At 35.2% G+C, this 23,701-nt stretch overlaps 2 protein-coding genes and 1 long non-coding RNA gene across 5 annotated transcripts; 1 reads left to right on the top strand and 2 right to left on the bottom strand.

Moving 5' to 3' along the window:
- Positions 1 to 3,093: 3,093 nt before the first annotated feature.
- LOC116010150 (glycine, alanine and asparagine-rich protein-like) lies at positions 3,094 to 7,445 on the bottom strand. The gene is made up of 3 exons (XM_031249425.1): positions 7,151 to 7,445; positions 5,248 to 5,492; positions 3,094 to 3,441 (listed from the first exon to the last, which is right to left on the bottom strand). Exons 1-3 carry the CDS (start codon positions 7,443 to 7,445, stop codon positions 3,094 to 3,096), a joined length of 888 nt encoding a protein of 295 aa, XP_031105285.1.
- A 1,071-nt stretch (positions 7,446 to 8,516) lies between these two features.
- Positions 8,517 to 13,173, bottom strand: LOC116009793 (pentatricopeptide repeat-containing protein At2g33680-like). Of its 3 annotated transcripts, XM_031248924.1 has the most exons (3): positions 10,216 to 13,173; positions 9,779 to 9,897; positions 8,517 to 8,811 (listed from the first exon to the last, which is right to left on the bottom strand). In XM_031248924.1, the coding sequence occupies exon 1, from the start codon at positions 13,110 to 13,112 to the stop codon at positions 10,386 to 10,388; it is 2,727 nt and encodes a 908-aa protein (XP_031104784.1). In that variant the 5' UTR covers positions 13,113 to 13,173; the 3' UTR covers positions 8,517 to 8,811; positions 9,779 to 9,897; positions 10,216 to 10,385. The 3 variants fall into 3 exon arrangements, with proteins under 3 accessions (XP_031104784.1, XP_031104785.1, XP_031104783.1); XM_031248925.1 differs by having other exon boundaries at positions 8,517 to 9,897; positions 10,198 to 13,173; XM_031248923.1 differs by lacking the exon at positions 8,517 to 8,811 and having other exon boundaries at positions 9,778 to 9,897.
- A 514-nt stretch (positions 13,174 to 13,687) lies between these two features.
- LOC116007146 lies at positions 13,688 to 15,843 on the top strand. The gene is made up of 2 exons (XR_004095203.1): positions 13,688 to 13,929; positions 14,697 to 15,843. It is a non-coding gene; the product is annotated as an uncharacterized LOC116007146 (long non-coding RNA).
- Positions 15,844 to 23,701: the final 7,858 nt, after the last annotated feature.

The following is a 23,701-nucleotide window of genomic DNA, read 5'->3' as shown; positions in this document are numbered from 1 at the left end:
GCTATAATTTTGGCATGATGATAAGCACTTGATCTTAAGAGCATCCTCAATAGTTGTAGGTTTTGAGGAGTTTTTGCATGTGTGAATAGGAAAGAGAAGATGGAGCTGAGGGAAAAGAAAAAAAGGAAAAAAAAAAGAAAAAAGAAAGACAAAAAAAGAAGAAGAAGAAGTTCTTACGCACGACTGGGTGCGCAAGGTGCCAGCAATGCACGACCAAGCGCTCCTCTCTCTTCCATGCGGGCCCCACTTGCTCAGTTCAAAAACTTCTCCTCCGGCAAAAACCCTCCATCTTTGATCTCTCTCCTCTCCCTCTCTCTGTCACATCATCCATTTTTCCTCAAAAACCACACCAAGATATACTAATGTGGATGCTCTAACAATATTATGGTTCTTGGTACAAACAGAGACAACTATTGATCGATAATGTCAAAATTCTCTATATGTCTAATATAGAGTGTAATTTTACAATACTGCGCATAGAAGCATCGCATATTAAAAATAGAAAGTAATAGAATAATACTATAACAATGGTATCAATCATCAACTTTCTAAAAAAAATTTGACAAGTGGCAATTTTACACTATAGCAATGGTATAACCTTTGTAGCCAGCTAGCTAGCTAGATACTTATATAATGTAATGTGAAGACCATAAACCATGTAATGTGGTCTCTGATTGCACCCATTAAGATCTAAAAAAGCAGACATTATTATTATTATGTAACCAATAATTATAGGTTGGAGCTGAGGAGGTGGATATCATTTTTATGATGTGATGAATGATGAGAGATGAGAGGTTGAAATTGTGTTTGCAATCAGCATCAGAGGTTGACAATTGTGTCAGATTTATTTAGCCTCACCGCATATTTTAGTTCGTGGAATTATGACAATAACCAATTTCCATCATGATATTGTCAAACCCACCCATCAACGAATAAAATAATAGTGAGTAGTGAGTAGGGGGTTATCCTATCTTATACACACCTATTCTGTTCAATATCAATTACTTGAGGAATTCTAAGAAAGGAATAAATTGACCGCACGTTCGGTTCGTGTTGTTGATTAAGAGTAGGGTAGTATTTTTGAAAATAGATTTATTCTATTGTATTAGTGGACCTTTTGCTCTCTTTTTTGGTCTATATTTTTTTTATTATTATTACTCAAAAATAAATAAGTATTTAGAATTTTTAAATTTTTTTCAACTATTATTGATGGTGGTCGAATTATCTAAGCACGGGTTAAGGGTGATAAAAATAATATCAACTATCTTTAATGGGTGGTTGGAAAATTTAAATTTATAAATTTTTTAGTTCTTTTTATATAATACATATGATGAAGAAGGAAATAAAAGAGACCGGGGAGGGAGGGGGAGAGAGAGCAAAAAAAAAAGGAGCATGTTTGGTTGGATGGAAAATGTTTTCTTTAAATTTGATGGGAGAGGAGCATGTTTGGTTTGATTTTTCTTCGTTTGGTTTGAAAAACTTTTTTCATATATAGGAAAATGTTTTCCTGGGTTACATACACAAATTTGCCCTTATTACTTTTTTTTTTTAAAAATAAAAATAATTTATTAATGAACCAAATCTGTAGCAAGTACATCCTGAGTAAAGATAGGTCGAGACAACGTCCACTGCTAGCTAAAAGCTAGACACAAAATATGCAGCTCTAGCAAGGCAATGCGATATCATATCGCTGACCTTTTAAAAAACGCAACACCTACATTCATCATATGGTGTTTACAAGCTCTATGTAATCACATAATATCACCCCCTATATAAGAGATATTCTCTGTCCACCATGATAATCTATTAACAATATTTTGTGCATCCCTTTCAAAAGTAACGTTTGACAGTTCCATTGTCGTCTTAACCCAACAGAGAGCTTTCCGTAAGCTAAGGGCTTCCATGCATGGTTATTGAGGAATGCATCTTTCCATGAAACGTCCCTTAGCTTGCCAATCGCGAATTACAAAGCCATAAGTCATCAAAGATTGCTCCATCTACATTACATTTGAAATACCCCACTGGTGGCTTAGCTTCTTCCATGTTGTAGATGTGGCAATGAGATTTTCCCACTGATTTTGCATGCATGTTTGAGCCTCTTTCCACTGCATATACAAATTCGCCATAGTGACCACCCCATGCGTTGTTGGACTTTCTGACTTCAAAACCATTTTATTTTGGGCTTCCCATAATGCCCACCAAAGCATTGCATGCAACTTCCTCAGCTCCCTGCTGTCACACCCGGCCTGGTTTTTGATCTGAAACACCATTGTAACCCAGTCAAAAAAACTCCCTGTATGTAGGTGGCTGAAAGTGAAAAGAGCCAAGCAATGTCTGTGCCCAAGACTGATTCGCAAAAGAGCACTTCACGAGAATATGATGTATTGTTTCTGTTTCTCCATTGCACACCGGGCAGACTTTCGGTACATTTACTCGTCGACTGCGTATAACACTCCTTTGACACAAACATTCAAAAATTCTTGTATATACTCCCTACTATTTTTTCCAGGATGCCAATCCATATTAAGCTGACATTAAAATTTAATTAAAAAATATATTTTTGACATGAAATTTATTAGACCTATAAATTAAAAACAAACAAACTCTATCAATATATTATTAATCTTCGCTTCTACTTCTTTCTTCAGCCTCGCTCGTCTTCTCAAGATTCATGTATTTTACTTCAAAAGGAAGCCAATGAGGTTCTCAAGAACATAGATAATGGTGAAAACTCTTTTCTAACTTATCAATATATTTATTTCATCGTTTCGATAAAATAAATAAATAAATAAATCCTCACAATAGAGACTTTCATATATAATGGAAAGTCAAAGTAATTTTAAGCCCTGGACATGTTGGAACTTGGATGGAGAAATAGCAAGACAATTTAATTTTTAATAATAATAATAACTGAACCAATTAATAAGCCATTAACAAACATACAAGAATCTGAACATTTTTGGGTTTCAATTAATCTATATATACAATCAGTACAGCAATAAATTAAACGGTAAAGTTTCAATGAACCCAATTTACATGAATGATTGAGACGCCAGAACTATCATATAGACATTTTGTAACCTTGATCCAAAATCAACAACCTCCACCACCACCACCATCTCCTCCTCCGCCGCCACCACCGCCATCTCCTCCTCCGCCACCACCACCCCCATCTCCTCCTCCGCCACCAAAACCTCCATCACCACTTCCACTGAAACCTATGTCGGCCAACGCAGCAGTTGCAGCAAAGGTAGTTGCAGCAGCAACCCCGACCCCACTTCCACCACCGCAGCCACCTGAGCCGCCGGTGTGGGCGGCGGCATGCATACCCCCACCGCCATAATAGGTCTGACCAATAGAAACTCTAGCTCTTCCAATTCCTGCAGGCCGTACGCCACTGGAAACCTCGTAATAATCTTTCTTCTTCTTCTTGCTCCCTCTCTTACAAAAACAAAACATAATTACAATCAAACCAAATACGATCGAGAATTACTATACCACTATGATTCCAGGATATGAATACAATTTCTGCATTTTATCCTTCATATATAGCACATATGTTGCAACTTGCTACGTTTCTTCAGGAATGGATTTTTGTATATACGTGGAACCAAGTTTAACTCTATATTCCTCAGTTGACTTGACCAAGTCAACCAGCCCCGCGCACAACAACTGTATATAATTGACCAACTAACTCTTAAATAGTATTCAAAAAAAAAAACAAACAAACAAACTCCTAAATATATTTTCTCTATTTTTTTAGGTAAAATATATTTTCTCTATTATTTATAATCATATCATCATATACAGTCGGTTTGAAATTTGAATTGTCTATGTATGACTAAATCAAATCATTTAAAAGGGTTGACATATAACAGATAATGTTGGGAGGTCGCATAACTTAAGGTCGAAGGCATTGAAGTATATGCGTAACTTCGAAGATTTCATAGTTGACCGATTTACTATTATTTATCTGTGAGACGAGATTGTATCAAGATGAAATGTAATACGTTATTCATGATCTAGTATTGCATTTGTTAATATAAGTATTACATTTTATATCTTGACCCGATTCTTCTCACGCATAAATATCAATAAGATGGTCTCATACAATTTTTTTACTTTATTTGTAATATTATAAGGCCAGCTGCATTCATGATTCCATCTCAATTGCAAAGCTGATGTTGCGTTCTATTTTTTTTTTAGACATTACGAGTAGCAACTCTGGCAGGTCAAATTGCATTGGTTGTTGCAATTTGACGGTCAGAATTGCAAGCAGCTTTTACATTTTTTTTTTATTTTAATTATTATTAATACTTTATTGATAAAAATAAAATTTTTAATAAATTAATGTGATATTGGTGTTATTTTTAAAAGATGAGAGAGAATTACTTGGATGAAGAGTGAATAGTGAATAATTACAAATTTTATGATGTGACCTTCTGAAAGTGCACTAGAGAAAATTACACGAGTGCGGTAGTCTAACTTCTGATATTTGATAATTATATTAGATTTTATCTAATTTACAATTTAAGTGCTTAAGATATCACTTAAAAGATGATTAAACTCGTACCATTGTAATTATGATTCATTATTGATATTGATCATTATTCATAGTAGTATTTTTCATGCTTAATGCATTCTTATATGAATTTGAATTAGTCTCACAATGGTAGATAAATACAATTCAACAAATTACATGGTTGAAGTAAGGTTAGAAAATTCATACGGAGTATCATATTAAAATGCATTTTGACTTTAAAAAAATATAAAATAAAGAAAAAAAAACAACTAGTGAAAAACAATTTGTTATTCAACAGCATTTGAGTAGAAGGAGGTTAATTGTTTCTTCACACGTAATGAATCAATGAATTATGTAATAGGATTAAAAAGAAAATGTGTTGGCCGCCATGATGAGTCCAGTAACTTATCATCGAAACATAACACTAATTGTTATATATAAATTTAAATAAAATAAAATTGTGCATGCATTTGATACTAGCTATAATTTATGGCACAATAATAAACACTTGATTTGATAATATAAATATAACGTGATAATGTCAAAATTGTTAAGTACTAAAAGTGAAATTTGTTATAAAAAGAAAAGAAAAAGAAAAAACTGAAAATGCGGCACCATAAGTTGCAGTTTCATCACCCTTAATCCCCGCCGCAACCGCCACCGCACCCGCCACCGCCACCTCCACAATCACACCCGCCGCCGCCGCCGCCACAGCAACAACCCACTGTGGCTTCGGCAACGGGACCGACATCAATTTCTACGCGATCCTCCTTGCGTTTCTCCTCGTCGGCGGCGGCATTAGACTCCGACGACTCAGCAACTGCCGTTACAGTAGCGGCGGCCGCTCCACCGGCCACCGCAGCCCCGGCCAGAACAACCATGTTCCCATCTCTACCGCCGTTGTTTCTCTCATTTTCCGCTTTCTTTTTCCGCGACACAGCGATCACAATGCAAATAAACTGAGAAATAACTATCAATACAAAGATGCAAATAAACGCAATAATCCATGCTTGCATCTTCCAATAATATAATTAAGTTTTATGCAATGTACTAGAAGTAATTAAGGCTTGCGATCGAACACCTGATAATAATTAGAGGGTTTAATTTTTATATTATATAAGAGCAAGCTCGGTTTCTATGGTGTTGTTTCGAGGAAATTGATGATTAGTTGCTAAGGGTTTTTATATTATATAAGAGCTAGCTAGCTTAATTGGTTTCTATAATGTTGTTTCGAGGAAATTGATGATTATTTGCTAGTGTTGACGGTTAATTTGTTCGAACCGGCCGGGAAGAGCATAATCTATCTATATCTTTGTACGTTTTCAAATGTCTTCTTCTCTGATTGCGGCCGGCAACATAATTAATTTATGTTTCTTTGTAGGAATATACCTCATCAGTGCTAAATGCGAATTGAAGAGTGTGAAATCACCAAATAAAAATGCTTAGGTTTTAAATTTTGGATAAATGGGTAATCAAATGCATTATATTTTACAAGACTAAAACAGTAAAACACAACCGGGATGTATTTTTCACTGAAAAGCTTTTAAGTAGTTTTTTTTTTTTTTTCTTTCTTTAAGACAAGTAGCTTGTTAAACACTTTGTACTCAGATGACATGTAGTGACTTTCCCATACTATAATTTAATAGGGTTAGTTATATTAAAAAAAAAAAACAAAAAAAGACAAGTAGTCTTACTTTCATATTGGACAAATGCATTTCAACTTTTTAATCCTTATTTTTCATAAGGAAGGTTTCAGGTTAGATTTTTGTTGCTTTATTTTTTCTTATTTAATTGGTGTGTTTTTTTAAACCTAGATACATGTAATTTCATTGTTATTCCCAAAAGGTTGAATCATCAACCCGATGGCTCCACGCCCCAGCCCAACAAAACCGACAGGAGGATGTATCATATGGTAATTCAGCTTACTACCCCCTCACTTTGAGATCGAGGTTGCTCTCGCACTATGGTTGATGAGACTTATCCCGGGTCCTGTTTCCCTCACTTTGAAAGGTTGCTCCAACACTACTGTTAGTGAAACTTGATCCGAGTCATTATTCCCAAACTTTATCACATAACCAACTAATCTGCCCATGCAAACTACATGCATGTATTTTCATTCTTTTGTGTTAGGTTGGTTTTAATTTCCTTTGCATTGATTATTTTTGTTGGTAAAGGTTTAGTAATAGGGGGATATATTTTCCTGATGTTTTGTATGGTTGCATTATATTTCCCCTAGCTTTATCCACATTTGTTGCTAGCTTGCTCTGGTTCAACTCGTTTGCATCACAATTCACATTTGTCATTATTACTTCCATTCTTTAATTTGAGGTTGAGCTTTAAAGAAAAAAAGCACAAAACTAACCCAACCAAACAATCCCCATGCATGCAAGATGCATGGAGATTTATTTTATTTATTTATTTTGGACCAGAAAAATAACAACCACTATTATATACTAAGTTTAAGAGTGTTCATGTTCTAAATAACGATTTTTTTTTTAATTTTTGTACATTAAAAGTGTTTTCAAACACGAACCCAAAAAAAAAACAAAAACAAAAATTACAAGTACAATTTCAATGTTTCATTACCCCTAAGCTAATCCCCGCCGCAACCTCCTCCACACCCGCTACCATCACTGCCACCACCACCACCACCACAACAACAACACCCCACCATGTCGGTAGCTTCAGCAACGGCGCCAACATCAATTTGAACTTCAACCTCCCTGCGTTTCTCCTCGGCGGCCTTAGACTCCGACGCAGCGGCCGCTCCGGCAACAGCAGCGCCGGCGCCGGAGAGAACAACCATGTTTCCATCCCTACGGGCGGCGTTACGCTTATTTTTTGCTTCCTTGTTCCGCAAAGCCAGAATGCAACAACAACTAACATGAGCGGTGAATATACAGATCAATATGAACACCGTCATATTAGTTTCCATGCTTAATTGCACCCTCCAATAATATAAATAATTTGCAATACGCGGAAGCTTGCGAACCCTAGGTTATGTAATAATTAGACCTTAGCTTTGAACAAACATTATATACAACCTTAGTTTGGATTCCATCAAGTGTTGATGTTTCGAGGAAATTGACGATCATATTAAGGTACAGCTAGCTTAATTAGCTTCTAGTTCGGGTTCTCTCAATTTTTAAATGTTTGTCTGATCTTCTATTCTCATTGCCGGCAATTAGATACTAGTGAGGAAGGTAACTTAGATGTATGTATGTATCTCAATGGACCTATAAATCTCAAAATATTTGTATACTATTACACATAATAAAATCAGTCAAATTGATAACTCCTTTGTTAGTAAATTAAAGTAAAACTTATGAATTTATTTTAAATTAATTGATTAATCAGTTAAATTGGATCGGGTACATCTACTAGTTTCTTCAATTATATATATACGAATAAACCTTGAAGCCATTGCCTGAAATATAAAGTAATTGAAAGGGTAGAGGAAAAAAAATGTTACACTCCTCTATAACATACATGTGTCACCATTAGATACTTTTATATACATTTTTTTTTATTAATTCAGATGAGTTTGACTAAATGAAAATAAGTGATTTTTTTTTTTTCAAATTAATGCCAAGTCATTGTACTAAATATTATATACTGATTTTAGTAAGGAAAAATAATATTTTTGGAGAAAATAAATTTAGAAAATATTGTTGCTAGCTTGCTCTGGTTCAACTCTTATGCATCACAATTCACATTTGTCATTACTTCCATTCTTTAATTTGATGTTGACCTTTGAAGAAAAAAGCACAAAATTAAACTAACCCAACCAAACAATCCCATGCATGCAAGATGCATGGAGATTTATTTTATTTATTTATTTTGGACGAGTAAAATAACAACCACTATTATGCACTAAGTTTAAGAGTGTGCATGTACTGAATAAAAAATTATTTTAATTTTTGTGCATTAAAAGTGTTTTCAAACACGAATTCAAAAAAAAAAAAAAAAAAAAAAAAACCCCAAAAATTACAAGTACAGTTTCAATGTTTCATTACCCCTAATTAATCCCCGCCACAACCACCTCCACAGCCACTACCATCACCACCACCACCACCACAGCAACAACCCACCGTGACTTCGCCGGTAGCTTCAGCAATGGCGCCAACATCAATTTGAACATCAGCCTCCCTGCGTTTCTCCTCGGCGGCGTTAGACTCCGACGCAGCAACGGCGGTTACAGCGGCCGCTCCGGCAACAGCAGCGCCGGCACCGGCTAGAACAACCATGTTTCCATCCCTACCGGCGGCGTTACGCTTATTTTTTGCTTCCTTGTTCCGCGAAGCCAGAATGCAACAACAAATAAAATTAGCGGCCGTTGCACAGATCACTATAAACACCATTAGACTAGTTTCCATGCTTAATTGCACCCTCCAATAATATAAATAATTTACTATGCGCGGAAGCTTGCGATCGAATACCTGATCGGATAATGCGAGGGTTTTTGTATGATATAAGAGCTTATTAGCTTTGAACAAACATTATATACAACCTAGTTTGGCTTCAAGTGTTGATGTTTCGAGGAAATTGAGGATCATATTTAGCTACAGCTAGCTTCTAGGGTTTGGCGGGTTCTCTCAGTTTTTAAATGTTTGTCTGATCTTCTACTCTCATCGCCGGCAACATAATTAATTTATAAATCATCTATTAGAGACTAGTGAGAAAAATAAATTGTTTGATGTGTCTCAATACCTATAGATCTCCAAATATTTAATTTGTATACTACGTATCACACAATAAGACCATCCAAATCTACACTTCTCTTTCTCCCTCCCTCTCTAAGTTGCTTGTAAAATAAAACTTATGAATTTATTTTAAATTGATTAATCAGTTGAATTGGCCCGAAGAGTTTAATTTCTTCAATTATATACGTATAAACCTTGAAGTCATTGACTGATCAAATATAAAGTAATTGGAAGGGTTGAGGAAAAAAAATGTTGCACTCCTCTATAACATACATGTGTTAGCATTAGATGCTCTTTTATATTTTTTATAAAAATATAAATGAAAATAAATGAATTTTTTTCAAATGAGTTTGGAAAATGCGTTTCTGACGCCCACCCCATTTTCCAAACGTGTTTTTCATATTTTTGTCAACTTTTGAAAAACGTCATATTTTTGTCAATTGCTCCCATTTTTTCACATTTCAGTCAATTTCCTTGATAATTAGAAGCTTATTCGTTATTATATGATATATAAGAATAAGACCTTAATTTTAAGCAACTTTTTGTTACTTACAGTTGAACATATTAGGCCCAAGATTCTAGCTTTAGCTTTCTCCTCATGCTCATCAACATCCAGTGGAAGATCTTCCAAGCTAAGCTAGAGCACACGCATTCCAATGCAAACTCCCTGGCCTGTCAACAAATCAAGAATTTTAATTCTGAGAAAATTAATTATAATACACTCAATTCAGAAGAGTTGGAATTCTGGAGGAAAAAGTACAATCATTTGTGTTTTGGTTTGATTTGCAGTGGTAAAAGTGACCTTTAATTTGATTAATTAGGAGATGCAGCAACTTGGAGGACCAAAGAGAAGCTTAAAAAGGCCTGCTGCATGCCATTCCTCATTCTTCCATATTTTATGCTTATAGCTGTTATAATGATTATAATTTTTTTTTTTTTTTTAAATCCCAACTTCCCAACAGAAAAACTTACCCACACATAATATAATACCTTGTTTGGATGGCATCTTGCAAGTAGAGACATATAATAAGCCAATAATCTGAGACTTTTCTTCACTGCGATGTCTGCCTCTTGCGATATCCATGCATGTGCAAGCTCAAACAGTCTCTTCAGCAATCCATGAAGGTAGCATATACATAAGGACAGAGTCACAGAGATAATTAACTCACAAATCCTACCCTACTGTACCCAGGCTCCTTCTGTACATACTCATACTTCATTTTATTTCTAACCTCTAGTTTGTGATTCCACATTGAGGCTGCAGCGTAAATGTTTGAGAGCATAACATAAGTTGTTGGTTCATTTGGTTCTAACTCAATCAACATCTCAGATATTTGTTTTCCTTTTTCAAAGTTCTGATGAGTGCTGCATGCACCCAACAAAATCTTCCATAGTTGAGTTTTTGACTCAAAGGGTGCTTCATTTATCAAAGCTTCTGCCTCGGTTACCTTTTCTAGTCGACCAAGAAGATCAACCATGCATGTGTAATGAGCTATGGTTACTTCCAAGTCATATTCACTTCTCATGGATTCAAATAACTTCCAACCCTCAGCTAGGAGCCCTGCATGGCTACACGCAGTTAAAACTCCGGTAAATGTCAATTCGTCTGGTTTGAACCCAGCAGCTTTCATCTCATGAAACAGTTGAATAGCTTCTATTCCAAGCCCATGATAAGCATATGCACATATCATTGCGGTCCATGTCACTACAGTTTGCTTTCTCGACCCTTCAAAGAATTTGTATGCATCCCTTATGCTTCCACACTTACTATACATATCTATAATGGAAGATGCAGCATGGACAGAAGACTCGATTCCAGTTTTCATACACAAGGCATGGAAACATTTTCCAATCTCCAGTGATGTTAAAGCTGTGCAAGCTGAAAGGCAGCTCACCAAAATGGATTCATCAACTGAAAATATGGAATCATTTTGGAATTTCACAAAGAGCAGTAAAGCTTCCCGGTAATATCCATTTTGAGCCCATGCTGTTATCATGGAGCTCCAGAGTACAATATCTTGTTGGCTCATTGATATAAATACTAGAAAAGCACTTTTACTTTCATGCTTGAATCCTGCATACATATTTATCAGTGCACTTCCAACAAATAGATTATGTTCAAAACCTGCTTTGATGACATAACCATGAACTTGTTTTCCTGCAAGGAATGTTTCCCCTGAACAACACACTTGAAGGAGAGGAACAATAGTATATTGACTTGGTGTCACTGCCACAGGTGAGAGAAGCATATTCTGAAATATTGAAAATGTTTTCCTGGATTGCCCTAAATCACTGTAACCAGTAATAACAGTTGTCCATGAGAATTCATTAGGGATCATCATAGCATTAAACAATGTCTCTGCTTTTTCAACAAGCCCACACTTAACATACATCTCAATCAGAGCATTCTGCAAGCACAAGTCAATATCAATGAAGTGTTTCAAGGTATAGGAATGAAGGCTTTTTCCTTCTCTTAACATGTTAAGATGTGCATAAGCTCGAACAACATAACTTACTGTAGACTGACATAGTTCAAGAGCTAAAGTCCTCATTTTGAAAAACAATTCTAGTGCCATATCATGCCTAGAATCTAAAAGAAAATAGTTGATCATAGCACTAAAGCATATTGTATTTTTGCTTTCAACTTCAAGGAAACATTTATAGGCCTCAGAAATCATCCCAATATTTCCGTACATGTTGACTATGGCACTACCTATAACCGGATCCATAATAAAACCATGTTTGATCAAACTGCAATGGACTTGGGAACCAATACCCTCAATTGTTGACTTTGAGCACAAGCTGAATACACTTGCAAAGGTAAATGGATCTGGCTTATTACCTTCTGAGATGAAGTCAAGGAACAAATGCAGACCCTGATCAGGATTCCCGTGTTGAATATGTCCCGCCAATAAAGCACAGAAAACCATATTATCATTCCCTTCCAGGTTTTTGAAAACCTTATAGGCATCATACAGAAATCCCAAATTTGTATAGGAATCAACTAGCGCTCCTCCTACAATGAGATCACTTTCAAAACCAATTTTCACAATTTTACCATGAAACGACCTTGCAAAATCAGCTACTAATGCCGCAGCACACAATTTAAACATAATTGCATATGTAAAGCAGTTGGGTCTAATATTAAAGTAACCCATTTGTTGAAACAAGTTGTTTGCTTCCACCAAATCACAGCTCAGCACACAACTCTCCAAGAACATATTGCACAAAGCTTCTGACCTGCACCATTGAGGAATTGCATGAAAGAACTTACGAACCTTTTTCACATCCCCAGATTCCACATAAACTCCAAGAATGGAAGAGCTACAGAACTTACTCAACTCCAACCCACATTTCAATATAAGTCCATGTATACTCTCACCCAGTACAAATTGGTTTATCATCCTGCAAGCCTTAAGCACAACAGAAAACCCAAACTCATTTGGCATCAATCCAGTCTGAAACATTCGCAAAAACATACACAGTCCAGTATCTACCCGACCATCATGAATATACGCAGAGACCAAACTGGTCCAGGAAACCAAATTCGGCTCAGATATTTCGTCGAATACCTGGTGGGCACTACTTAAATCACCGCAAATCGAATATAACCTCATCAAATTGTTCTGAACAAAGACTTCTTGATTCGACCCTGTTTTGATCAAGAAAGAGTGGATTTGTTCGCCAGAGATCAAGTCCCCGGCATCACCCAGGGACTGTAAAATTGGAATGCAGTCTTTTGTACCAACGTCATACCCGTTTCTCGCCAAATCGCTGAAGTTTCTAAGCTTGAATGGTGTCCGTAGCAAACCGATTCCTTGACTTTTGATACAACGAAATGTGTGGTTTTTAGCTATGGCGAACAGAAAACGGTTCAGAAATGTCATTTCTTGGCTGGATTCATCTGTTTGCTTAAACTCTTGGCAACTCCTTGACGGGCGGGACTACTTGGCGGGTGAAGCAGTTATTTGAATTCACCAACTACTGCTCCACGTTTATACCACAAGCGCTACTATGGAACGTGGTTTATGTTTGTATCTTGTGTTGCGATTTTTTGTGTTTTTACTCTATAAAATTCTATACTTTAAGAATAATAAGTGTGTGCTTGAATAAATTAGTAGTTGTGTTTTATGTTATGAATTACTGTCTCTTGTATTGCAAAATTTTGTATCTATGAACACGAATTATGTACCTAAATTAGATTTAGATGAAAATAATAATTTAAGACTAAATTTTGAATTGTTACTAAAGACAATAAACCTTTGATGAAATTAACTTTAATACGGAGTAATAATTTAAAAAAAAAAAAAAAACTAATAATAACAATAACGTAATATAAATCTTGTTGGCCCATGATCTCTTAAAGCCCAAAGGTAATGGGCCAAATGTTGCTTGGATTGATCCCTAATCGGCCTACTAACAAACTCTTTTTAGCCGAATGCTACAAATGGGGGTTGCGCCGCCTGGTGCTAAGGTCGCCTGGCGGCGGCGTGCTTCGTCGGCTTTGATTGAAAAGGCAAGCACGCGAAACCACAAAATGCGACTCTTAGACGTCCAAAAATGCATAAAGAGTGAATTTTGATTCGGAACTATTAGCTGCAAATCTAGAATAACGGTGTAGTAGCAGAGTCAAGGAATTGCGTGAATGGTTACCATTATAGGAAGGAGGCATTTCTGTGGAAAAGATTAAATTTTGACAACTGGGTAACTGTTTAGAGCCTCGCTGTTTTAGTTATTAAGCTTTGATTTTTGGATTATCTTTCTAAGTATTTTGTGATTAAAATTTATTTTCTTTAAGTTCTTAATGGCTTTGAGGCAGTGGTGTCAAATATATGTATGCTAGTTTGAACAATGATGATTGAGTATGGTAGATCCATTGATTGCCCAGTTGAATGCTGCTGGTGATCTTCGTGATTGGATATGATGAGTTACCCTTACTCATCTGAGTGTTTTTGCCCCATTGCTCTTTTTGTTTTTGTGGTTATGATTTTTCCTATTTCCTTGGAAATTACTTGAATAGTTGCAAGAACATTTGTCTAAGCAGAATACATTTTATTCTGTGATGGCTTCATTTGTTCACCTATCATGTTGTGAAGATTCCATCTCAACTAAAACCTAAGCTGATAGTTGGATTGCACATTATGTTTATATATTATATCTAAGTCGGATAGAGAGGAAGATGATGAATTATGCAGGTACTTAAGATGGAGATTTATGATGCCCAGATGTTCTCCTGGTGCAGCGGCTTTCGTTGTGCTGAGCTTCTAGGGCTCATTGTCTGTATGATTAAAGGATAATTTTCCTTCTGATTCCTTCTCTATCCATTTGATACATGATGTCTTTTATGTTTTATATTTTCCAACTAATAGGTTTTCCTTGAGAAATGCAATTTAATTGTAGCATATATTGTCTATAAGATAATTTTCCAGTTCTCTATATCGTTTGCTATTGAATTAATTGGTTGCTTGTAGGCTCATAGCCATGATTCGGGAATAACATTCTTCTCAATGAGAAGAGCTGAGACTTGTGACTTGAGTGCATTGAGAAGGAAGCGGGGAATAACAACTAGGCAGTCTTGCTGCGGGAGGTGGTGGACTAGCGATGTGATGCGGGTGGAAATCGGGTGTTAGCTACTGGATACCTTTGTTGCGGTGTTGTGTTGGAATGGTGTGAATTGCTACATTGGTGAGTCTCGACTCCAGAAGTTGGACACAACCCCATCTTATGACTCTAGCCGACAGAGGACCAATAGAAGCTAAACTAGTTTAGGTTGTTCACAACTGATCGGTTCAAAAACCAAGAAGGCCAATAGGATGTTCCCGTTGGGGGTCGAACTTGTAATCTTGTGTCCTTGTGATTACTAAGTTAACAGCGTAACCAATTTGGCTGAGAAGGGTTTGGTAAAGGTAGTGATTCTTGAGCCAGTTGCATGCTGCTGGAGATTAATGGGAATATTGCCTGCAAGCATGCCTACCACTAATGTTAGAGCGAGCTTTTATGTTGTTTATATGACTCTTTCCTATGTTTATGCTAACAATAGTGTCCAGCAAAACTAGAGTCTATGTACTCTTCCAACAGGTTTAGTTGTCTGTCAAACTATAATCTGCTTTGGGCTTAAACACCGATGAATAACCTGAATGCATCAACATCAGCCATTTGACCGATGGAATGAATCTCGTGTTATCTTAGGTTATTCATCTGATCGAGCTTGTAATCAGTTGACGACTTCCTAGCATTTGAACATGTTCCAATCACCAGTGATCTGTTTCGACTCCATCTCTGAGAACACCACCAGAAGAGTAACCGGAGACATCTCCCGCCTTCAATCTATGATCTTGTGATGGTGCAATGGTGTTTGTTTGTTTCTTTGTTTTTTAACATTAAGTTTCTCAGTTTATGTCAGACCAATCTAAGTTCCTAAAATCCTTGCCCAAGAGTCATTGGAGGAAATAAATCACGAGTTGCTCAAACAGTCTTTCAGTCAGTCCATGTCGTGTATTTACAAATCGCTGTCAGTTAAGATTCTGAAATCGGTACCTCAAGTTTATCTATGACTTGATGAATGTACTATGCTTTATGCATGAATAATTGGCTAACTAATGCAAAAGCAACAGAACATATATATCTCCCTCGTTTGGTCACTCTTCGATGTATGTATCTATCTATCATATATTCGATACAATTATAGTGTCTATTGATGGGACAAAGTAACAAACCAAAATTATTGTACTCCATAATAAACTTTGTAGTACTTGATATATGAGAAATTCTATTGGGCCGTTATGAATAACACTCTGTAACTATTTCCAATGTTTGCTTTAGATGCAACATTAATTTAGATTCTTTTTTATAAAGAAAATGAACTTCTTAATTTTATCAAATCTATAATACTTTGGATGCAAAGCAAAACCAAAAAAGAAAAAAATGAAAAGAAAAATAAAATTATTTTCTAGAATAGAGTGACATATAAGTATTAGACATTTTCTTTTAATTATGAGTTGGTAAATACTATATTACGGTAACAATATTTAATGTCATCATGAGTTGGGCTAATCCTAAGCTAACCAAGGCTAGGACTAGATAAAATTGGCATACCATACAAGGTCGACCTTACTTAAAAGATTATATATCCTCACTCTAATACCAATTTCCATTGCCCCCAACTTTACCCCTTTACACAATATCCTCACTCTAATACCAATTTCCATTGCCCCCAACTTTACCCCTTTACACAATTACACCTTCTCAGTTTACACACCTCCTTTAGGCTCCAACTTCACCGGCCCCACAGGGCACGCTCAACCCCCGCCTGTAAAGCGCCGACCAGTTAGTGACCAATCATGACACTCCTCATTAGCTACCAATGCCTTTTATCTGCATAAGCTTAGCATACGATCCCTTGGTCCGATGTAACTTACCTACAAGCTAAGTCGTGGGTTTGAATTTAATTTTCTAGTCGCACATTTTTAAAAATTTCCTCTGTCTTCAACACCCACCTTCAAACCCCCTCTATGTTGCCTCATCCTCACAACCGCCATCGGTGTGAAGGGGCTCACTCGCCCCCATCGGCCACGCCCAAGCTTGGGGTATCCTATGATTCCTCCCACCGGTCAATGGTTGATCATGATGCCTCCATCATGACACTAAACCCCTCCCCCCCAACCCCCACACACACCCCCTTCCTTCTTGCAAACCCAATATCCTTTCATCACCTCTCCTTGTGGCCTACCTACGCCTCTCATTCCAAGTAACATATGGTCATGACTCCCTTTTGTGAGCTTACCTAACCCCTCCTTCCAATCCCAACATATTTCCCTTCTCTTTGTGGGTTTACCTTCTTCCTTTCAACTTGAATAGTATTGAGGATTAGTCTCCATGACTCCATCAAACTCCTAACATTTTGTTTTTTTTTTATCTATTGGTTATAGTGAGATTTTCATGTGTTGTCATTGTTGGTAATCAATTCGATCATTTTTCGATCTTTGACTTCTTAAAAATTAACTAAATTAATATGAAATGTCCTTTTACGAAGGATGGCAAAGTCTAGCTAAAATGATGACATTTCATATATATTTTAACTAGACCTGGATTTGTCAATTTTATTAAATTGAAAGATAAGAAATGGTCTCAAAAGTCAAATTTAAAAATGCCAACATAATTCAAATAGGATAAGCGTATGATAGAGATAGTTTGCTTTCATTAAACTGCACTATGTTTAGCTTGGAAAAGTCAAAGTAGAGTGTCGGAAAATTCTTGTCTAATCTACTCCGTTTTAGAAGTATGCAAATTTGAATTCACTTGTTAATGGAAAGACAGGAAAAGTGTGTGAACAATATAACAATCAATGGAAATATGGGATTATTGCATAAAAATTCGGAAAAAATATATATATACAAACAAAAAAGAGTGGAAAAAAAGTATGTTCAACAAATGACTAAATTGTCATCACGTAGGAGCAAACTTGGATTTGAGATCTTGGTAAAATATATTAATATAACATTATAAACATATTTACTAAGAGTAAAATATACATTATTAATCACTTATTATTACAGTTTGATTATAATGTAGTTGTCTTTAAACAGAATTCATCTTTACTTCACACCAAAACAGGACTCATACCAATAAAATTCGTGTTACAAAATAATTTTTAATTTGACCAACTTAAATTAAGAATGTCAATAGATAATTTCAGGGTAAGTTGAATTTGAAATCTTGTAATTTTCAGGCTAATTGTCGGGTAACTTGTTGGGAGTTGCCCCTAACAGAATGGTAGTCAATCTATCTATACATTTTGGTACATGCATGAAAGATTAGATTCGAGTTGAAATAAGTGGCCACAAAAAATTATCTTTTTTATTCAGCTTTTAAATTCTCTTTAAGTACATGATGTCACTCTTTGCTGATAATATTAATGTTACATGAATAAGATTGATTTAGCTAACTCTTCTCAAAAAAAAAAAAAAAGATTGATTTAGCTAACCTAGTTACTAGGTAGGTCTCTTTATATAAATTTCTTTACTCTATATTGAAATCATTTATAAATTATTAACAAAACACAGATATCTCTAAACAAATAACAAATGAAATTGAACTTATAGTCAAATTAAATCACTCAAATATTAATAGAAATCTACAGTTGACTAGGAGTTGCCCCTAACGAAATGGTAGTTCAATCCGTCTCTACATATAGGTACACCTAGTCTAAAAGTCCCCTTCTCACTGTCATAAATGAGGTATTTATAGAGGGAGAAAGGGGACACATGCCGAGAGGGTGCGCGATATGACGTACACGTGTTGCGCATGCAAAGAGGGTGACTCGGGAACGGCACCTTAGCGGCCACGTGCCACAAGATTCCTCACAGGTTACTGGATTGGGCAGCTTTATCAACTAAAGGGGAGCCGTTCGGAAAGGTCGTCCCGACCTAAAGACTTCTCCCAGTTTTACTGAACTATTGTGGCCCTGGGTCGGCTCGGTTGCCACCTTGTAGGTCAGGAGAGTCGAGCTTGGTATAGCTCGAAAATGGACCATCCCATCGACATAAACACTTAGTACTTGTACAGTCGGTGAAGAGACGTAATCGGAGATATTCTCTATCACAAATAACAAATGAAATTGAGCGAGCTTATAGTCACATCAAATCACTCACTCAAATGTTAGGCGAAGCCCACAGTTGAAAGCTTGCAAGAATCATTTGCATGCTTCAATTCTGCTATAACTTCATTATTGTAGAGCCTACAAGGTGATGAATAATTCTACTATATCTAGTGTGGATTGCGATGGCTCCTAGACCAAATCTCCCACATAATTTCTTGGTAGAGCCTAGCTAGCTAGCTTAGGTAGATTCTATGTTGAATGATTTTTATCAAGTGGATTGCGATAGCTAGGCAGGGCATTGTTATTATTATTATTATATTCATGCATGAAAGGCAACTTCCCCTAATGATTAGACAACCAAAATATCCATGCATTCGCATGCGGCCTTACCGACGACCAATAATATAAGCAAGCGGCATACAATGCATGCACAAGCTAGCACCTACCTACTAAATGTCGTCTGCACAAATTTGAATTTTCTTTTGGCATGCCTTTCAATGTTTACTGTAATAATGTATAAATATGGGTCATATCATCAGAGAATATGTGCAGTATGGCATGCATTTTATGTAGCTATAATTGTTGGCCCTAGGAAGGATAAGCCCCTAATTCTAGAGGGACCCACCTACCTTTTCATAAATTCTTGGTAAATGATGAAAATTGTAAAATATATCAGTGTTTATACACATAAAATAAATAATCACAATATCCTCATCTGTTGAGTTTTTACACAATTTTTAAAATAACTATGTAGGAAAGAGACTAAGAGAGTAATGAAATAGAAAAAGAAAATAATTAAAAAAAAAAAAGAATGAAACAATTTACACACACAAAAAAAAAAATAAAAAAAAATAAAGCAACGTCTACAAGTCAGAGTGGCCGCCAGCTGAGATGCGAAGTGAGCTTAAACACGCTACTCTGAGGCTTCTTTTTTTTTATTTTCCTCCTGCGAAAAAAATCATGTTTTGCAGGAAAAAAAAATTAACCAAAAAGTATGCTTTCAATCAACCAAAATTCTGAACTGGATTTTCAAAAAAGCATACAAAGTGCACTGGTATAGATGCTCTAAGTCTAAATTCATCTATAATTGCAATAGAAGTCAAACACTCAAACCCTACACTTTTCGGTAGTTAGTGAAACAATGTCTAATTAAATTATTAGTGATATAAATTATATCATACACTTTGTGATTGTGAAAATAATAGAACACTGATTGATTTTGACATGCATGCCATAAAAAGTTGACTGTACTATAGTATATATAAAAAAGGGTCATGTCACACGAGAAAATGTGCAGTATCGCATGCATAACATATAGGTGGAGCTATAATTGGTGTCGTGTTTAATTCGAAATCTTGGGGTAGGGCAGGGTGGCTTGGCTGGTCATTTCAGTTCACAGTGATGCTATTTGGGCTATAGGGACCATGTGTGATAATATTATTATAATAATAATTAGCAATTGGTAATATGTCCCCATGGCCAGCTCTTATTGAATCATATGCGTACACGCATCGCCATCCGCGCACACTTATTTTCCCATCATCACGTACACATTTGCACGGCCATAATAATAATAATAATAATAATAATAATAATAATAATGAAATAATACTATCTCGTCCGTGAGTTCTATAAAACTATTAATAAATACACACAAGTTACTACACAATTGCACACAAATCAAATTGTGTGTTATTCATTCAGCATGAATAAACACAAACTACATTGTGTTCATTTGTGTACTAATTTATGTGTATTTATGAAGGGTCTTACGAGATACACACACAAACTGGCCAAGTACATTTCATTTCCCATCGGCTCAATTACACATGTATGGTTTCACATGAATGGACTGTTTATGTCTTTAATTTCCTACCATCTTCAATGTTTATTAATTGTTTTTTTCTTTTTTACAATTTTCTCACATTCGCGAAAAGTCTAATTTTTATTGTAGGTTTCACATTTTGTCTCTCAATTATCATCTCAATAGATGGTACAAGTGACAAGACTGGTTGAATATTTATGTTTGCATTACAATTAGAGAGAAAAAGGCAAAGGCAATACACTGTACAAAACTAACCTTGTCGAGTTGGGACTTTGACAAACAAACGTAACAATAATATTTAAATAATTTTGTTATTAAATGAATATATTCATCACCAAGAAAACAATTGGCAGATTAAATGTGGACACCACCAAATAGTTAAAGGACTGACTTAACTATTTACTTATAATTTAGTGACTAACAATATTTTTACATAGGTTTGCCAAACATAACTTACATCTTGCTCCAAAAGCTTGCAGCCTTAGACTTCTTGACCCATAAAACTAGCATGGGTTTGAGGCCCAATAACCATTACAAAATTAGCCAAATATTTGAGGTGGTTAACAATAAATCATAGAATGAGAGTACTAAGTACTCGCAATGTAAATAATTTATATTGATTTATTTCTTTATAATTTTCTAAATAACGAATATCATAAGATGTTGTTTATCACTCCAAATAATGAATGTAAATTTTTCTTCCTGACCTAATAAAAAAAATGGTGGCAATGTGAACATGTTTGCGGCTACCGAAAATTTGAAAAAAATTAGAGCGCAGGTACATTCAGTTCAGTTGCTTTGCTAAAATAAATTAAAGAAAAAAAAAAGGTACATTCAGTTGCTAGCAGCTAGGTATAGGTAGGTAGCAGTACTATATATGTGATTTAAAAAAAGTAGATATGTTTGGACGTCATTTCTTTTCACGCTTAGCTTGCTCAAAAGGCATTTTCAATGTGCGACTCTGACTCCGGTTGGATAAGATTGCCAGTCTTTATCCAACAACATGCTTCCATAATTAATACGGAGTATTATTTATTTTTCTACGCTAGGAGAATTAAAAAATTTAAAAAAAAAAAAAAAAAAGTAGAGAAAACAATGGGAAAAAAGAAGGTGGTAAGTGGGTGGGCGTGGCAGAGGTTGTCTAGCAGAGTACGATGTCGTTAGCACTTGACTGGGAAATGTCGGCTTAGTCGGCTGTGAACACTCCCCTATTTTTGACCCAAACCATCATCATCTTCTTAAGTCTCCACGAACCTTCTCTTTCCCTCTTTTCTTTCCTTATATTTCTACAACTTGCATGCCTTTGTTTGTTCAATCTTGACTTTTACGCCATACTAACTATTCAATTACTATTTTGTGTCCTATAATATTAAAGCTACAATATTATTATTTTTTATAAGGGATAAAATAAGTTTTAATATTATATATGTGTGTAATTAGATCTTCAGATTTAAAATTTTTAATTTGAGATAAGAATTTATAAAAATTTAGTAAGTGAACTCTTTTTACACGTAACCATTTGATTGCTCTTACAAAATTGATAATAATAATAATAATAATAATAATAATAATAATAATAATAATAATAATAATAACGACAATAACAATTTCAGTCTTACATTTTAAAAAAATTTAAACGGATCATATCAAATAAAAAAAATTAGATGATATTTCATAATTATTGTCAACTTTAGTATGCAACTTTTAACATTATATTGTGCACTTTTCAAGATTTTGTTAAAAATGCGCATTATATTGTTGAAAAGTACTTTGTAAAGTTATTAAAAATAGCAATTTAAAAAATGTGTAAGTACAACGCACTTAGCATTTGGATTTTAGAGTGTATTACTAGACTTTTTGGTATTATTTGATATAAGGGTTTTCATTTTACTGGTTAAAGTTTAACATTTATGATTTAGGCTTCAAATTTTATTTTTTTCGTTGATAATTAGTTATTCATAAATACATTTTCTATTGTTAAAAAGTGCACATTATAGTGTTAAGAGTTTCACTGTAAAATGGACAACAATTACAAAAATGTAACAAAAAGTTTTTAAAATTTTGATTTGATCCGTCCGATTTGTATAAATGTAAGGTTAAAATTGATTCTTAATTTTCGTCTGAGATGTATTCTGATAGGGTCTTTAAGCCTATAATATATTCTGTTATGCATCATATCAAATTTGGTCCTGATTAGATCAACAATTCAACATATCAAAGACTTTTGCTAGCTGTTAGCCAGCAGAAACATTTTATTTGGGGTTTAAATCCCGGCCAGCCTTATGTTTCGTTTCTCTTTATTCGGAAAGCTTCTTTTACTGTCCTCATAAATTATGTTCCAGCTACGTAACCTGGAAATGATTTCCTGCGTGCCTGCCGGAATTTTGAATCCAAAGGTTTTGGTACAAAAGGTGTTACCATCCACTTCCTTGGCAAAGGACAATGATAGAATTGATGGATATGTGTACCAACCGGTTTTTGGTTGGGATTTGCAATTCAATACCAATTCAATTTCATGAAATACTATATTGTTTGGTTGCATGGAATTTCACTTCCCTCAATTCAATAAATTGGAGTTTATAGGTCTCTGTATGAATTGCAATTCATCTAGACAAATGAAAGGGAAAATGAAGAAAATGACGTATTTACCTTTGAATACTATTATTAATAAAAAAAATTGCACTTTTCGTCTCTAAGTTATATGTAATTTTAGAATTCATCCTTTAAGTGTTGGCATGCTCACTTTTCGTCCCTAAATTATCATTGGCGTTGCACTTTTCGTCATTTTATTAACTTTTCAACCCTGACTTTTTGTTAGTAATGAGACAAGGGCATTTTAGTGTTTATATCACTTATTACTTTTCATTCATAATAATTTTATTCATCCCTACCAAACGATGTAATTTGATTGAATTCCTACTTTACTCCCACCTTATTTTTTTCCGCCAAATTACAATTAATTTCCTCCTTAATTCCTCCCTTCCAACCATTTCAACCAAGCCCAAATAAGTGAAGTCGAGGATATTGCCATTCAAGCTTGAAAACACAATCAA

Source organism: Ipomoea triloba, chromosome 2 (assembly GCF_003576645.1).
Source record: "Ipomoea triloba cultivar NCNSP0323 chromosome 2, ASM357664v1".
Taxonomy (NCBI): domain Eukaryota; kingdom Viridiplantae; phylum Streptophyta; class Magnoliopsida; order Solanales; family Convolvulaceae; genus Ipomoea; species Ipomoea triloba.
Note: the sequence above shows the minus strand (reverse complement) of the source record. Positions and strands in the feature narration are given on the sequence as shown.

Bases quoted from the DNA above. Each gene is read 5' to 3' on its own strand.
- LOC116009793 (XM_031248925.1), bottom strand. From the start codon at position 13,112: ATGACATTTCTGAACCGTTTTCTGTTCGCCATAGCTAAAAACCACACA.
- LOC116010150 (XM_031249425.1), bottom strand. From the start codon at position 7,445: ATGACGGTGTTCATATTGATCTGTATATTCACCGCTCATGTTAGTTGT. The intron at 5,493-7,150 runs GTAGCGGGTGTG...TTGTATTGATAG, and splicing joins TGGTGGTGGTGGCAGTGATG to TTATTTCTCAGTTTATTTGC. The intron at 3,442-5,247 runs GTGGGTTGTTGC...TGTTTTTGTAAG, and splicing joins GTCCCGTTGCCGAAGCCACA to AGAGGGAGCAAGAAGAAGAA.